The 16,599-nt window shown below is 39.5% G+C and overlaps 1 protein-coding gene across 1 annotated transcript in view; it reads right to left on the bottom strand.

The window, feature by feature from the left end:
- The window catches only part of LOC143272064 (uncharacterized), a 41,699-nt gene extending 25,314 nt beyond the window's left edge, over positions 1-16,385 (bottom strand). Inside the window, exons 1-8 of the mRNA XM_076565657.1 lie at positions 15,938-16,385; positions 12,209-12,323; positions 11,291-11,464; positions 10,464-10,570; positions 8,360-8,421; positions 5,876-5,912; positions 4,120-4,181; positions 1,037-1,070 (exon numbers count right to left, since the gene is read on the bottom strand). Of these exons, the coding sequence (XP_076421772.1) occupies positions 1,037-1,070; positions 4,120-4,181; positions 5,876-5,912; positions 8,360-8,421; positions 10,464-10,570; positions 11,291-11,464; positions 12,209-12,323; positions 15,938-16,194 (848 nt within the window). The 5' untranslated portion in view covers positions 16,195-16,385. The remainder of the gene's footprint in view (positions 1-1,036; positions 1,071-4,119; positions 4,182-5,875; positions 5,913-8,359; positions 8,422-10,463; positions 10,571-11,290; positions 11,465-12,208; positions 12,324-15,937) is intronic.
- Positions 16,386-16,599: the final 214 nt, after the last annotated feature.

Genomic DNA, 16,599 nt, shown 5'->3' with positions numbered 1-16,599 from the left:
GAAGCACCCAGCTGCCAACCAATTCAGACTTCACTACATTTTTGGTGCTTGGAATTGCTTTTTGATAGTCCATTCACAAGCATATTATGAAACTGTCACAGGACTATTCTTATATTCTACAAGTGTTTCTGTTTAATGCTTAGTCTTTATAAGGCAGTGGAGAGCAACACTGTCCCCTCAGTTCTACTCCATCCAAACTACACTGAGGATCTCCACGTTTCAGGGCTTATGGTTTATAAGTTCTGGGGCAACCACTTTTTTTTCCTACCTGACACGTCCCTTGGGCTTCACCCCAGTTGTGGAACTCATTGAGGGGACTATTAACCTTCTGTACAGAAGCATATCAATAAGCCCACTCTGAGGCGATCTTCAGCAAAGCCTGGGAGAGTCTTGAACCTTGCCCATTTACTCACACTCTCTCCAGCAGACAGCTCACCCAAATGTAACAGTGAACCAAATTAATGCCCTGCAAACTAATATTGTTACACATATGTGCATGGCATGTGATGTGCAGTGTGTTTGTATGTATGTGTGATTTCAGGTACATACATGCCAGTGTGCTGGTGTGTTGACTGGAATACACACATGAGGGTTGACACTCACCTTCAACCTTATTTTTGTGACTGGGTCTCTCATTAACAAATCCAAACCCCAGGCTATTTATTCATGAAACTTCAGGGGATTCTCTGTCTCCACCTCCAATCTCACCATGAGCTCCCCAGGATTATAGATGCACACAAGACCATCAAGCCTCATGTGGATTCTGGGCATCCAAACTCCCATTCTCACATATGCACAGTAAGCACCTTATCCACTGAATCATTTCCCTAGCCATGGCTTATTAACAGCATTTCATACTGTATCAGAGGTATAATCAGTCATTTCAGTATGAGTGCTCCACAAATAATTATTCAGCTTTGATTAACAAAAAAATAAAGAAGCTGAAATTGTCTTACACAGAGGAAAACATGGTTACAGTTTCTGAATTTTATATTCTCTAATTACTCAGTGTATTTTAAAATGCAGACTCTCTTACCACAGTGAAAGTCTTTCTTTAACTCTTCCAGTAACTGCAAAAGAAAAAGGCAAAATATGGTAGAAGCAACTGCAGAAAATATGGGTATTAAATGTCAAGGCCAATATTTTATTACTACTTGACACCAATTCTGTATACCCTTTAAAGTGGATATTGATTGATAAACAATAAATACATGGAGAACTCTTAATTCCCACTTCCTTGTATATTCAAATACAGAAGATGAATTTATCACAAGTTACTACTTAAAATAAACTGTTGTGTGAAATTCCTTTGACCTTGAGTACTATCAGACAGAGAAACTGGCATCTTAACCAGAATCAACATCACAAACTGAAGTGTTAAAGGGATAGCACAGTGTTGCTGCTGCTGGATTAGTCTTTGGACTAGTGGTGCTAGGAGAACTGTTAGTGAGTACACACATCCTGTATAGAAGTGAAAAGAGATTTTTCAAGGATTCAGTTGAACTTGTTCCATTGAAGATGAAAATTCCAGACACAAGGAAGCTCAGTCTACAGTGACTGCTCTTTGCAGCACAGCAGAACATAAGAAACACAAACAGACCAAGGACAACGACCTTTGCAAAGAATTTCCAGCTGCCAGTGTGGCCAAATATATACACACAGAGGTCAGTGTGTATACTCTCCTCAACTGCTTCCAAGGAGGATGCTGAAGCCTCTGGGTTCCAGCTCTGGTCTCTTGCTCATGTTCAATGCAAAGAAGTTCACTCTCAGCTGCTATCGCCTTCCATGGTAAGAGCCATTGGAAAGACTTCTGCAGTAGTTATGCACCTGGACTCTACCTCCAGGAAGAGAAGCATAGAAGAAACGTGGGGCCAGAGCACCAATTCCAAGGGAGTAGAACCTCACAGTCTCCCAGGAAAAATAGACGCCAGGAAAATATCAAAGTGAGAGGTGAAATTAATAAAATAGAAACTAAGAGAATAATACAAAAAATTAATGAAACAAAGAGTTGGTTCTTTGAGAAAATCAACAAGATAGACAAGCCCTTATCCAAACTAATCAAAAGACAGAGAGAGAGAATCCAAATCAACAAAATCAGAAATGAAAGGGGGGACATAACAACAGACATTGAGGAAATCCAGGGAATTATCAGGTCATATTTCAAAAACCTCTACTCCACAAAACTGCAAGACCTAAAAGAAATGAACAATTTTCTGGATAGGTACCACATACCTAAGTTAAAACAAGACCAGATAAACTATTTAAATAGTCCAATAACCCCTAAGGAAATAGAAACAGTCATTAAAAGTCTCCCGACCAAAAAAAAAGCCCAGGACCAGATGGTTTCAGCGCAGAATTCTACCAGATTTTCAAAGAAGAGTTAATTCCAATACTCTCTAAATTTTTCCACATAATAGAAACAGAAGGAACATTACCAAACTCCTTCTATGAGGAAACAATTTTATTTGTTTCCACATTTAAAACTTCTAGCGAGTCAAGCTTTCACTCTATGCTAACAGTTTGCCCTCTACAAAGGAATAAAAACAATTCTTATTTCTTTTTTTCAGTTACAGTATGTAAAACTGGAGTGTAAACATCTTAGCATTGCCCATGGCTGAGGCAGAGCATTTGTCCCACCAACAAATGTGCTGAGATTGTGGCTCTATGGTAGAGCCTATGCTTGGCATGTGGGAGGCCTGCATCAACCCTCCTCACCACAAAGAAAATTCCAATGCTGAAATAATGAAGAAACTCACCCACATTACAATAATACTGACTCTTTTTACCTCACCACTTATGTAAAGAGGGTCATTCCGATTCCTCTACACTGTTCACTTGTTGCTGTGCTTTCCCAAGGCAAGGCAGGTGTGGAAGTGTCCATGGTGACAGTTGCTGAAAGCCCAAACCCTGTAGTGTTTCTCCCTCTTAGAATCTCATCCAGACTTGATGGACCAGTCAGTGCCGTCTACTACAGAACAGTGTTCTTTTCTCAGCCTCCCTCCCACTCTGGCAAATTTTTCTGGAAATTATGTCTTGTAGCATAAAAACCAAGAAGCAACATATACTACACTAACTGACAAAACTAAAGGGAAGAGGTGTTGGCAGTGTAGCCAATAGGGAGAGCACCAGCCTAGAATGCTTCTAATGGTAGTGTTGGATCCCCAGCACTGTGTCTAGAACTCAAAATCCATTCATGGTTTAAAAAGTTATTGATAAGCCTATTATTTCTTATGGCAAGGTATATTTACATTAAATGGAGGCAAATTAAAGATAAATATAAAACCATATGTGAATTGTCTAATATGTCTAAATTGAGAAATTATAGGAAGGAAAAAACCAGAAAAAGTTATATTTAGTCCCAAAAAACTTAATGAAAGTAACTGAATACTGTATTTTTTGTTTTCTTTTTACATGATCACATTTTATTGACCCTGATGTATATAAAATATGTAACATAAATACAGTGTATTTATTTAAAAAAATGAAAGAAAAATCCATTTTATAGCATGTCACATGACTGTCACATGACTATAGATAACACATACTGCGGACTAGGTTAAAAATCTTTATGTAACATAAATACAGTGTATTTATTATAAAAAAATGAAAGAAAAATCCATTTTATAACATGTTACATGGCTGTCACATGACTATAGATAACACATACTGCGGACTAGGTTAGAAATCTTTTTTGTTTGTTTGTTTGTTTGTTTAAGACAGGGTATCTCTGTGTAGTTTTGGTGCCTGTCCTGGATCTCGCTCTGTAGACCAGGCTGGCCTTGAACTCACATAGATCCGCCTGGCTCTGCCTCCTGAGTGCTGGGATTAAAGGCTTGCACCACCACTGCCCAGCTTAGAAACCTTTTTATTTATATAAAGATACTACATGCATCAGAGACTCATGTAAAATAAACATGTTTCAGATGATATAATTTGAGATTTGAAATTTCTCATAAACTATTAGTTAAATAATTCTGAATTCCAAACCATTAAAGGCATGTTCAAAAAGGATATAACTACATTTATATCTCATATCCTTAGTTCCTTCTTTGAAAGAACAAAGCATTTTTTTTTTTGCAATTAGGGTAATAGCAGTGGATTATTCACCTTCAATCTTACCTGAATGGATTGGAACAGATGTCTTCAGTATTGATTTTAACGGTTGTGATGGTCTTTCTCCACTGTGGCATATTTTAAAAAGTGATATTTTAATATCCATATAAAAACATTTACCAAATTCTTTGAATTATTTGTTGCTTAATTTCCTAATATACATTGCATTTGAGATTTACCCACACCTTTTAATTTGTCTTTCAAGCGGTTAATTATTTGGTGACACTTTCCTTACAACTTAGTCTCATGTGAAAGAAAGGGAGAATTTAGTCCACAAAAATTAGCCCAATAAAAACACACATAGAGGCACACACACACACACACACACACACACACACACACACACACACACACACGAAAGAAAACACTAGTTCCTCCCCAGCCCTTTTTTATGGCTGCAGTAACTCATGGTTTTATATTCATGTGCTCAGTGTAATTAGTGATTTCATTTGTCATGTCATTCTGTGCACTTAGAGTACCACAGCACCTTCTCTGTCACCATACTTTGTGGAATTTTCACTGACTGTGATGTTATCTCTCAAGAGGTTGGTTTGTGGACCACGGAATAGATTCCTTCTTCTGCTAGTTAATCTTACAAGCTACCATGGCCTTGGGTATATTCAAGCTGTTCCTTAGCAGCCCATTCATGAGTGAATCCTGAAACCACAATCTGCTGTTTCTTTGCCAAACAAGCAATTCTATGAACTTACCAAGATAATAACATGAGCAAACAACAATAAAACTTACTGGATAATTTCAGGTTTTTTACTGTGGAACTGTTTAGAAGTCCCAGTAGAATGTAACATGTGGTTTTTGCAAGGTGTGTCTTTAAACAGTTGTAGCTACTGGAACATTATGAATCTGCACTTTGGACATTAGCTGTGACAATTGGGGATCTTTTAACTTGGAGTAAACAAGCTATTCAATAATGTGTAGGAAATGTTTTATTGATACATAGCCCCACTAAAGAAGATGACATAATTGCCCTCTAGTATGGAAGGAATCAATCAAAAGGAACAGAGAACTGGCTTGAAATACAACCTTTAAATGTCTGCAAAACCCAAGTGTCTGAGACAGCAGATCATCAACAGGAATGGGCTTTCAACTCTATGTTCATGTCCAACCGATACGGAAGACAAAACCCCCTTTATAGAGAGATAAATAACAGTCATCTGTGGTGTGGCTCTCTACGTTCAGATCATCTCTTGAGATTCAGAGACTTCATTGCTGGGCACTCTGGAAGACGGAAGGCCTGGGGTCTTCCGCCGTCCGGGAAAGGGTGCTACACCTGACAAAAAGTGCCTCTGCACGTGGAGATGGTGTCCAAAGAGGAAAGTAATTTGTGGGCTCCATGTAATACTTTCTGAAAACTCAGAATGATCCCCAATTCTGTAAGCTCTCAGAAAAGATAAAGGCCTCAAACTAGACCTCCTAATGAAGGTCTAGTTCAAAAGTTGATTTCAGAAAGGTTTTGAAAAGGTAAGGGGCATCAAATGGACATCAGTGTGTATGGATAACACAAGGAGCCTCATTTTCTAATACACAGAGTTGCTACTTGGGAAATGCTGGTTGAGTATAAACCTCATGGCCATATGAACTAAAAAGAACAACTTTTTAGTCTAAAATATAGTGATAATACTGTGGGTACTGTAACACAAAGCAAAAATTCAGTATATAAAATTGTGTCTATCTGAGAGTACATCCAAGAAATAACTTAGTTATTTTTGGATTTCCCTAGGATTAGTGTATTGTTAAACCTTACCTGCAAAGAGGCCGTGGGTCAGTATTATAATGTATTTCTAAAAATAAAAACAAAATGCATTTTATTTCAACTCTAGAAAAATATAGCATATAAAAATGATTAGACTCATTGTTAGCATCAATTTCTTCAAGACCAATCTAGAGATTATTCTAGAGAAAATATTCATCTCTAGGCAATTACTTCAGGTAGAATTCTTCCATTTTCTGTATATTTCACATCAAAGAAGACATAAATTCATCAAGCATAATACCTAAAAATAAACACCCATACACAACTGTGATGATCTTAATGAGCTCTCTCAGACTGATGGGGAGCAGCATCCTTACCAGTAAAAGTATCACCAATTGACTGTGTCACAAAATAGCTTCTTGGAGTTCTTGTTTGACTTTGGGCTAATGATACTAGAAAAAATGTCTAGACTGGGTGTGGTGGCACCCAACTTTAATCCCAGCATTTGAGAGGCAAAGGCAGGTGGATCCTTATGACTTCCAGGACAGCCAGAATGTAATAGTGAGATTGTGTCTCAAAAATAAAACAACAAACAAAATAGAGAGCCAAAAAGGAAAAAATATCTATGAGCCTATACATACTTTTTCTTCAGGAAAACAAAGTATCTTGTTCAGCTTTTTAGTTGGAACTGTTCATGTTAGGATGCAAATTCCTACCACTAGGACTAGATGTTGGCTACTGTCCTTTGTATCATAATGAAACCTCACAGAAAGAAACAGAAGATGGACAAAGATCTTCAAGGAGCAGCATGAGTGAGGACAACATCCTTACTCTCCTCAACCCTCTGAGAGAAGAAGCTCCTCAGATCTAGTTGTGTTCTCAGCCTTATGTGCAGCTTCAAGGATGCCCATGAAAACATCCATCATCTCTCCTGAAAAGAATGATTGGAAAGATCCCTCCCTTGGTAGTTATGCATCCTGAGCTCTGCCTCAGGTGAGAGGGCAGCAGAGAAGCACCTGTGGGGCTGGAGCAGCAGATTCCGTGGGTCATCTTCTGACATGGAGTCATTGTGCATGTTTACATACATGAACTATGAACTCACTCATGCCCTCACTGTACACCTGCACTTTGCTTTTATTTTAATAAAACTTTCATTTTTTGGTCTTGTTTAAATTAAGAGAAACTTAGTGCATCTTCTTTGCATTCCCCATGACTTAGGAAGGGCATTTGTCCCACCAACTAGTGGGCTGCAATTGTGGCTCAGTAGTAAAGCCTATGCTTATCAGGCAGGAGCCCTCAGTCAGTCCTCACCACCACAAATGACAGGAAAGTCAAATTTCATACTAAAGTGATACAAATGTTGCCTGCATTACAATAATATCGACTCTCTTCATCTTACCTCTAGAGAGAAGAAGGTCATTTGGATTCAGTACCTAGTGTGATTGTCAATTGCAAGTTAGGTATAAAAGACAGCATGAAACAGTTGCTGATGCACAAACTCAGCATAGTGCCCCTTCCATTGCAACAGAGTCTCTCTAGACTCCATGGAAGAGCAGCTAATTCTCTGAAATATAGAACAATGTCATTTTCTCAACTCTCTTTTTGTGTCTATTGTTTTTTTCTGGAAACCATGTGTTGCAGCAGGTAAGTGATGTATCATCTTACTCAGATCTATTTAACAAAAACTAAAGGGAAAAAGTACTAGAGGTAGAGTTAATAGGTAGGGTGCTTGCCTAGAATGCTCACAAAGCCTTGTGTTCAACCCCTACCACCCCAGAAAACTAAAACCATCAACCAACAAAACAAACAAAAAAGAAAAGAAAAGAAACAAAAGAAAAGAAGAGAAAGAAGGAAAGGGAAAGAAAAGAAAAACATGTCAGGATTGACAAGTTTTCCTAAAATGTATTACATTCACTATAGCACAACACTTCCATCCTAAAACAGGAGATTACTAAAAAAAAAAAAAAAAAAAAAAAAACAACAGGGGGTAGGTGAAAACTCTCTAAATCGAGAAAGAAATTGCAAAGAAATTTAAAAAGTCAGACGGTTTTAATTACATCATTAGGTCAGAAATTAATTAATGAAAGTGATTGGTTATTGAAGTTTTGTTTGTGCACAATTGCATGTTAGTGGTACTGAACTATGGAACCGTGTGAGGTAGAAAACACAAGGCATTTTTTGTTATAAAAACAAAATGAAAAGCCATATTTCCGACATTCCAATTTACTACAATGTGACATGGAGGACATGTGCCAGGTTCATAAGTTTTATTCTCATTTATCCAAAAACAGTACATGGATCAATATTAAAATCAAATAAGCAACGTTTTGACAATATATTTTCACAGTTAAAAGTACTGAGAAATAATTCCTTAATTCTCACTTTCCCAAATATTAGGAAATGAATATGAAAACCGTGTAAACGCATTTATACTTGATTTCCTTAACTCATTTGGGGGAGCTAAAATCCTTACTCTTACTTATTTTATTCAGGGTTGACAGGACCAGATAGAGTAGTTCACTACACAAATCTTACCTTGATTGAACTTGACGCGCTTTTTCTTATTGTGTTTTGCCCTCTCTGAAGATGCGTGTTCACTGTGACATATGTTTAAAAGCGATCATTATTTTATTGTTTGTATGAAGAACACTTAGCATGTTTTCCAAATTCTTTATTTTTGAGTTCCTAAGATACCTTACATTAGATATTTACAAATAACATTTTATTTTTTGAAACAAGATCTCGCTCTGGAGCCCAGCTGACTTTACACCTACTATATGAACTATGTTGGCCTTGAAATAACAGAGATCTCTCTGTCTCCTGCCTCCCAAGTTGTGGAATTAAAGGCATGAGAAAACAGGCCTAGCCAAATGACTTTGAATTTATTCTTCAGCACTTGATTATGATTAGTGACTGCTGTCCTTCTACCTTTTCTCTTTTGCAAAAACTCGGGCCCCAATTAAATCACCACCACCACACAGGCATGCACACAGGGACAGGGAGAGGGGGTTCTTCCACATTCTTTGTTCTAATGGTGGCAGTAAGTAAGTATATTTTATAGTTCCATATGTACATGACCAGTTCAATTATTACTCCTAGTTCATCCCTCCTCTCCTGAACCTACAGCACACAGTCCCTTCTCTGTTCTCTGTAGCATGAATCTTAACAGGCCTTAGTAATAAAATCAAACCTGAGGCCAGTTATTAGGGTGAAAGCTGGAAGATCAGAGAAGCAGAACAAACCACAGCCACCTCAACTTGCCAATTCCTCAGCTGATTCTTTTTCCTCAGACTGGAAGCCTCTGAGTCCTCATCCGAATGGATCTCAGCTGAACTGCTGCACAAAAGCCTGAAGCTTAACCAGCTAAAAGCTTCTAGTTTCTGGTCCTCACGCCTTATATACCTTTCTGCTTTCTGCCATCACTCCTTGGGATTAAAGGCTCACTTTCTGGGATTAAAGGCGTGAGTCACCATGCTTGGCTGTATCCTTGAACACATGGATTTCTGCCTCTAGAATGCTAGGATTAAAGACGTGGGCTACCACTGCCTATCCTCTATGTTTAATGTTGTGGCTGTTCTCTTCTCTGACCCCAGATAAGTTTATTAGTGGGCACAATATTTTCGGGAATACAATACCACCACAGTTCTCCCAAGAGATGGATTTGGTGGAACAGGACAGCAACTCTTGCCTTTACTCTCACAAGCCAACATATGGTTGACAGGTTATAGGTGGCCTTGTAATTGTTGTTGTTGTTGTTACCTGTGTGCTAGTAGGTGCCAAATCATCACCAAATGTTGCCGTGTAATGTAAAGTCACAGCCTGTTTCAAAACTCATGGGAGGGGAGCACAGTCTCTCTGTCTCCTTTCCTTCCTGGCTAAGGCTAAGATCTAGGTACCTGGGGTTTGTAGTTGGTGAACTCTGATGCAATAGCTGTGCTTTTCTTGCGTCCATGTTGGGCTCACCCAGTTGTGTGAACCTTCTCTACAGAAACATGTCCAAAGGTACTGCTGATGGGATCCCCAGCAGAGCCAACCTTGATTCTTATTTCTTTATACTCATTGTGGACAACTGTCCCTAACCATGACTGCTGTTTCAGGAGTGTGGGTTCACAGATTCACATCTGACCAACACAGTTTCAAGACATTTCAGACAGGACAAAAAAAATGAATGGAATGGGGTAATAGCATCTAACTGTCATGATTGTTCAAAAGCCATTTAAAGCAGAGTGAGTGATCAAAGAGACAACATGATTTTCAAAAACTATGTTAAACATAAACATTTTAAAGGAAAATATATAAGAAACAATGAAAATACTAAAATGATGACAAATTTCACTGTTAAAAATAATTAAAGGTGAAACTTTTCAAAATAAACAACATCAATGTGGTTTCCTTAACTAATAGAAAATCACCAATCAAATCAGATTTTGAATGATGAACTGTTGTTTTTAAATGGGAAGCTGAGCCCTGATGCACACTCTTCTTTTGTTTCAGTTGGAACAGTCCCTTTTTCTAGCTCCCACTCACTATGTGCCTCTGAGTTGAACCCAATCTTCCTCCTATCACTTTAGTATTCCTTACTTAAAGAATTGTCACTCTCAAGAACAGGACTAAGATTGTAAACAAGAAGAAACATTACCTATATGACTGAAGCTCCAAAGGTTCATTTGCTCCATTCAGTATTAAGAATTGTGCCATTTCCTCTTGTTGTTCAAATAATGCTATTTTCAATGGTGTCAAGCCATACTGTAAAAAAAAATTACACTTTATAAATCAACATGCTTCTCAACTGAAAATTTATCACAGATTCTGCAAACAATCAGTCACAAAGGACAGATTTTCCTTCATCCCTTGCTGCACATTGACACACACACACACCGCTGGCCTCTTCCTGTTGACACACCATTGCCCTGTCCAACACTGCCTGTGAGTACCCCTCTTTCCAGAACTCTCCACAAACACTCACTGGTTCCAAGATTCTTAGCTCCATGGAGATGTGACTCCATTGCCCCAACCCCATCATGTGGCATCTAGGTTTGGTTTGCCTTTGTTCAATGAGTGATACAAGTGGCCTCTCTGGAGCACTTGGTTAATCTGTTTTTCCAAATTATTTCTTCCCTAAACTGAGAATTACTATCTGTTTATTCTACAGACATTTTCTTTAAAATTAATTTATTTTTAGTGTGTGTGTGTGTGTGTGTGTGTGTGTGTGTGTGTGTGTGTGTGTAGTATGTGTGGGCCCAAATCCTTTATCTGTTTAAAGGATTTTAAAATTAAGCCCTATTCTAAAACAAAATAGGCTGTGCTGTGCTCCTTTAAACTACGTATAAAAATATAAAAAACATATTTGGAGAAATGTTTTACTCTGAACAGATTCATTGACACTGCTTGAGCTTTGGCATGTGATCGGTGAATCTGAGTGTCATTGCTCGAAGCATACTGGGGATGTCGTTGAATGATGTTTACCTCGGTTTTTGCTTCTATGTCTGACTTGAAATCCAAAAGTGTTCTTACACTTGACTTGTTGCCCCTTGAAACAGCGTGGTGCAGGGCTGTGTTCCCATTGGAATCACGCAGGTGGGGATCTGCACCCTCAAAGAGTAATATGGACATACACTCCACGTTGTCCCTCTGTGTGGCCTGTGGGTATTGTATAAAGAAAGAGATCTTCAGTTCAAGAAAGTCAAGATAGATATTTCTAAAATTTCATTGAATATTAACCCTTAGATCAGACAAATTGCTTAGGTTATGCATATTATCCCTCTGTTTTTGAGACAGGTCTTCTTAAGAACGCCAGGCTTGCCTAAACTCATAATCTCCCCACCAAAGTTTTTCAAGTGGTAGAATTTCAGGGCTATGCCACAACACCTAGATATTAAAGTATCTCATTAGTACTAGTTGGTTATTGTTGTAGTGAGGGTGGTTGCTTGTTCATTTGTTTTGCTAACTTGACACAGTCTGAAGACTCCTGGAAAGACGGATCCTTGTTTGAGGAATTACCTCTATCAGATTGGACTGTGGGAAAGTCTGTGGAACATTTTCTTGATTGAGGCTCATGTGGGAGGGTACATCTTCCTATAGGTGGTGGCACAACTGGGCAGGTAGTCCAGAGTAGTATAAGAAAGCTGAGCAAGCCTTGGAAAAAGCCATGGAAAAGCAGCATTCCCCCCATGATCTCTGTTTCTGTTCCTGCCTCTGGTTCCTGATTTGAGCTCCTGCCCTGCTTTCCCTTCATGATGGACTGGACTTTGATGTGGAATTGTAGGCCAAATAAACATTTCCTCTTCCAAGTTGGTTTTGGTCAGTGTTTTATCACAGCAACAAAAAAACAAACAAGAACAAGATCTAATCCAATTTATACCCAAACTGCTGTCCTATAGCTACCTTAATCAAAGGTGTGCAGCCTTCATCATCCCGGACATCTATTAAGGCCTTTTTGCTTAACAGCAGTTTTACCACGTCTGGGTGGTTGTGGGCACACGCGTAATGGAGTGACGTCCTACAAATTGAGAGGACATTTTAGGAAATTACAGATTATCATAGAAGGCACATTCAACTCTAAATACTAGATAGCAAACTTCATTTCCTTCTAATGTAAGAGAAGTAACTGGGATTTTATTATGTACTTATTTTTCTACTCAAGTGTTCATTTGATATGCTAGGGATACAGTGCATGGCCGTCCCATTTCAGGTAAGTGCTCTAGCACAAGTTTCATCCTTCCTCAGAGTAGCCCGTCTGCATAACAGAACACCCAATAGATTTAACTCAGCTCGGATTTAAATCCTACTCTAATTGCTGTTATAAACTAGGTATATATTATTAGTATCCTGTAGGTAGGATTGCAGGCCAGTGCTGCTGTGCCTATCTTGCTCTTTATTTTACATTTTAGCATCACTGACATCTCTACCACTTACAATTCATGATACTTTATGACTATAATTGGCAATATTATGTTATATATTAGGCTTTCTATGTGCTCCATAACTCAATTTCCCCATTCACAGGATAGAGGTTCAACACTGTAGCTATCTTACATCGTGCTACTGTGATGCTTCAATTCATGTCTTCAAGAGGATGGACAAGTGCTTCTAGCACCTGACAGTCAGTGTTTGGCGGATACAATAATGATTAGTCTTCCTACTGATAACAAACACAATATTTCAATGAAGAGAAATAACAGAATTCTACTTAATGTGCAGACACAAAATTTTTTTATTCAAATATATTTCCAAATTTTAAAACTATATTCCCCAAGATGACCTTGAACTTGGTAATTCTCCCAGTAGGTAGGATTGCAGGTCAGTGCCACTGTGCCGACCTTACTCTTTATTTTACATTTTAGCATTGCTAAAATCTATGCCATGATATTTTATGACTATAATTGGCAATATTTTTAACTTTGATACTATACAACATAAAAGGTTATCATGTAGTTCACTGTGCCTTACATTAAATGAAATATGATACGATCTCAGGCCCATGGGTGGTGCACGCCAGTAGGATTTGCTGAAGAAGGCAGAGGCAGGAGGATCCAAGTAACAGCACCAAATGAAAGGATCAATGGCACTGTTGGTGCAGCTGATTGCCAGTGGAAAAGTCACGAGCCAGGGCCACAACTACCAGAGTTACAGAGAGCTTTATTGGAAGGAGGAAGGGGATAGGAAAGAGGATAGCCAGGTCTAGAGGGGAGAGAGAGAGAGAGAGAGAGAGAGAGAGAGAGAGAGAGAGAGAGAGAGAGATGGCAGGAGGAGAGTGGAGAACAGAGAGAGAGCAAAGAAGCAGCATGGGGTCTACATCTGGCGTTTTAAGGCATGCACGTAGTCGCCAATGTCTCGATGACATAAGACACAAGACCCCAAGCTGCACATGTAGAGGAGTGAGGGCAGGATGCTAACAACAATATTTTTAACTTTGCTACTATACAAAATAAAAGGTTATCATGCATTCCACTGTAGCTTACATTAAGTGAAATATGATACAATCCACAGACCCATGGCAATTCTACAGGCCACTTGTATCTATGTAAATTTTAGCTCTTAAGACTATGAAAGCCGGGCGGTAGTGGCACACGCCTTTAATCCCAGCACTCGGGAGGCAGAGCCAGGCGGATCTCTGTGAGTTCGAGGCCAGCCTGGGCTACCAAGTGAGTCCCAGGAAAGGCGCAAAGCTACACAGAGAAACCCTGTCTCGAAAAATAAAAAAAAAAAAGACTATGAAAGGCAAATAGGTTTAAAATAGCAGTAACAACAAACAAAAATCTAAATCCTCAGTTATCAGTACTTTGAATTTTTTTTTCATTTCTCAATACCCAAAAGTAATATTTCTATATTGCTGCCAACAGGGACACAACCTAGTCTTCAGAAAATAGAGTGCCCATGATAATTCAGACACCAAATGGTAGCAAAGCAGGCCATTGTGCTTTGCCTTGCACCCCCAGTGTGTCCATGGACTCACACCAAAATTGGGCAAATGTCTCTATAAGGAGATAACCCATTGCATCATAGCTCCCTTGCTTTGATTTTCAAAAAGCTTTAAACCAAAAGAAACCTGAGATTCAAATGAGCATGGTTCATTGTATTCAATATTTAAATTTATAGAATGTAAGGAAAGCTAACTGGGCAGAGAAACAAAGATTTTAAGAATGAGAGAATCTTGAGAGGTAGTAGGATGTGTTTTCTGTATAGTAGATAATAACTAAGTTCCATGTGGGGAATAAATGGATTGACAGAATGGACAAATACAGTTGAAAATTCAGTGTTTTTAAAGAATGCGTTTGTTAAGCAAAGAATACTTTGAAAATATACTTTATTTTCATTATTTGTAGAAAGCTCTCATTTAGAAGACTAAATAACCACTCAGAACTACAGAAATTATCAAGAAGCATATGCGTTATGGCTATGGAAATTCTACTGTTGAGTGTCATTGGTTCCCCTTTAGAACACAGTGTGAAATAAGAAATAGGAAAGAAGGGCTGGGGTGGCTGGAAGAGCTCAGTTGGTAAAGCACTTGCCATGCAAGCCTGAGGGCCTGAGTTCAGAACCCCCAGCACCTTGACAATCTAGTAGAGATTTGGGTGAGAGAAACAGCCTCAAAAAATGAGGTGTAGGGACCACAAGGTGGTTCATCAGGTGGTGGGACCTGCCAGCAGACATCATGGCCTGGGTTCAACCCCCCAGAACCCACAATATGGCAGAACACACAACTCTCAAATATAGCTTTCTTCTGACCTTCATACACTTACCTGCAGGTATGTGGGGTACATGTGCACACACACACACACACACAAACACACACACACACACACCCCTACAATTTTTTAATAAGGTGAAAAGCAATTGAGGAAGATAATGTCAACCTGTAGCCTTCACATATATATAAACACACACACACACACACACACACACACACACACACACACACACATACACACACACCATGTACACATAGTTCCAGTTAAAAATGTCCTTATAAGATCCCTCAGCAAACATGTGTCCCAATGATGTAAGATTTCTTGGTGATTCTTTCTTTGGCTCAAAGTTGACATTTTATGTGAAAATTTATCTCATGTTACCATTTTCTGTGTTGTATATAACATAGTACTAAAAACATAAACATTAACGGCTGGAGAGATGGCTTGGTGTTTACAAGCTCCAGTTTCACCTGTAGAGGACCTGAGTTAGATTTCTAGCACACACGGCTGTCAGTAACTCCAGTTCCAGGAGACCCAACACCTTCTGATGCATGTAGTGCTTTGGAAATACATGCAGGCAAAAAGATTATATACATAAATCTAAAACAAATTTAAATATACACATAAAAATAAAATGTATGTAGTTTCATTAGCTAAATCGCTTTAAAGCGCCCAATAAAGTGCTCTAAAAGAGACAATGTAAAAGGATTTGTAAATTAACTGAAATTCTTTCTTTTGCTTCTCTTAAAGAAGGCCTGTGCTGTCCTTCCAAGGTGTGCTGGTCCCAGATGCCTAGAAGCCTAAAGCAGGCACAAACCCCACTGGGCTCAGTCCTGGAAGGTGTGTTTCTCCTTAGTTGGCCCTGACTGTCGCCAACACTTCCTGTCCCTCCTGGCCCTCTCTCTCCCCCGGGCCCCATTACCTGCGCCTTGTGTCCTGTTCATTCACATAGTGTTGGTGGCAGTCGATAAATCGCTCTATTGATGTCACGTCCCCCACGCTGGCCGCCCTTTGGAGTTCCCCAACAGGGTCGTACCCGATGGAGTAGAGGGTAAATTTCGGTTGTCGTTTCCGACACGAGCACCCATGACCCAGGCATGAGGGCCACAGGCGGCTGTACCAGCGAGCCCTCTTTGGGGCTTGAATAGCAGGGGCATCGTAGTCTATGTCCTCCTGCATGTTGAGCCTTAAGGCTCCGCAGGCCCTCCCCGCCCTCCCTGCCCTACCCACCCTCCCCTTTAGCCACCCACTCCCTCCCAAACCCTAAAGTAAAAAATAGAACACTGGTACACTAAAATTTTGAAATTCGGTTAAAGTCTCGCCACTGACACACAGGACCGTCCTGCTAGCGCAGGTCCTTGGTTCAGTGTGAGCAAAACTCTGCTTCACCCTTAGCAACACAGCTGCCCTGGCATTGTGATGTGCTGTGAGCACACAATGGTGCTCAGCAGCTGTGAACCGTGTGCGCGTGCTCCGCCCATGCCCATGTCAGACTCCAGTGGCAAAAGCCTACCATGCCCAGCCCCTGTGCAAAGCACTGTCAAACGGAATTTTGGGGTAGAGCTACCTGCAGGGCCTCCATAA

This window comes from Peromyscus maniculatus, chromosome 1, assembly GCF_049852395.1.
Source record: "Peromyscus maniculatus bairdii isolate BWxNUB_F1_BW_parent chromosome 1, HU_Pman_BW_mat_3.1, whole genome shotgun sequence".
Taxonomy (NCBI): domain Eukaryota; kingdom Metazoa; phylum Chordata; class Mammalia; order Rodentia; family Cricetidae; genus Peromyscus; species Peromyscus maniculatus.
The sequence above is the reverse complement of the archived record's forward strand: the minus strand, read 5'-3'. Positions and strand labels throughout refer to the sequence as shown.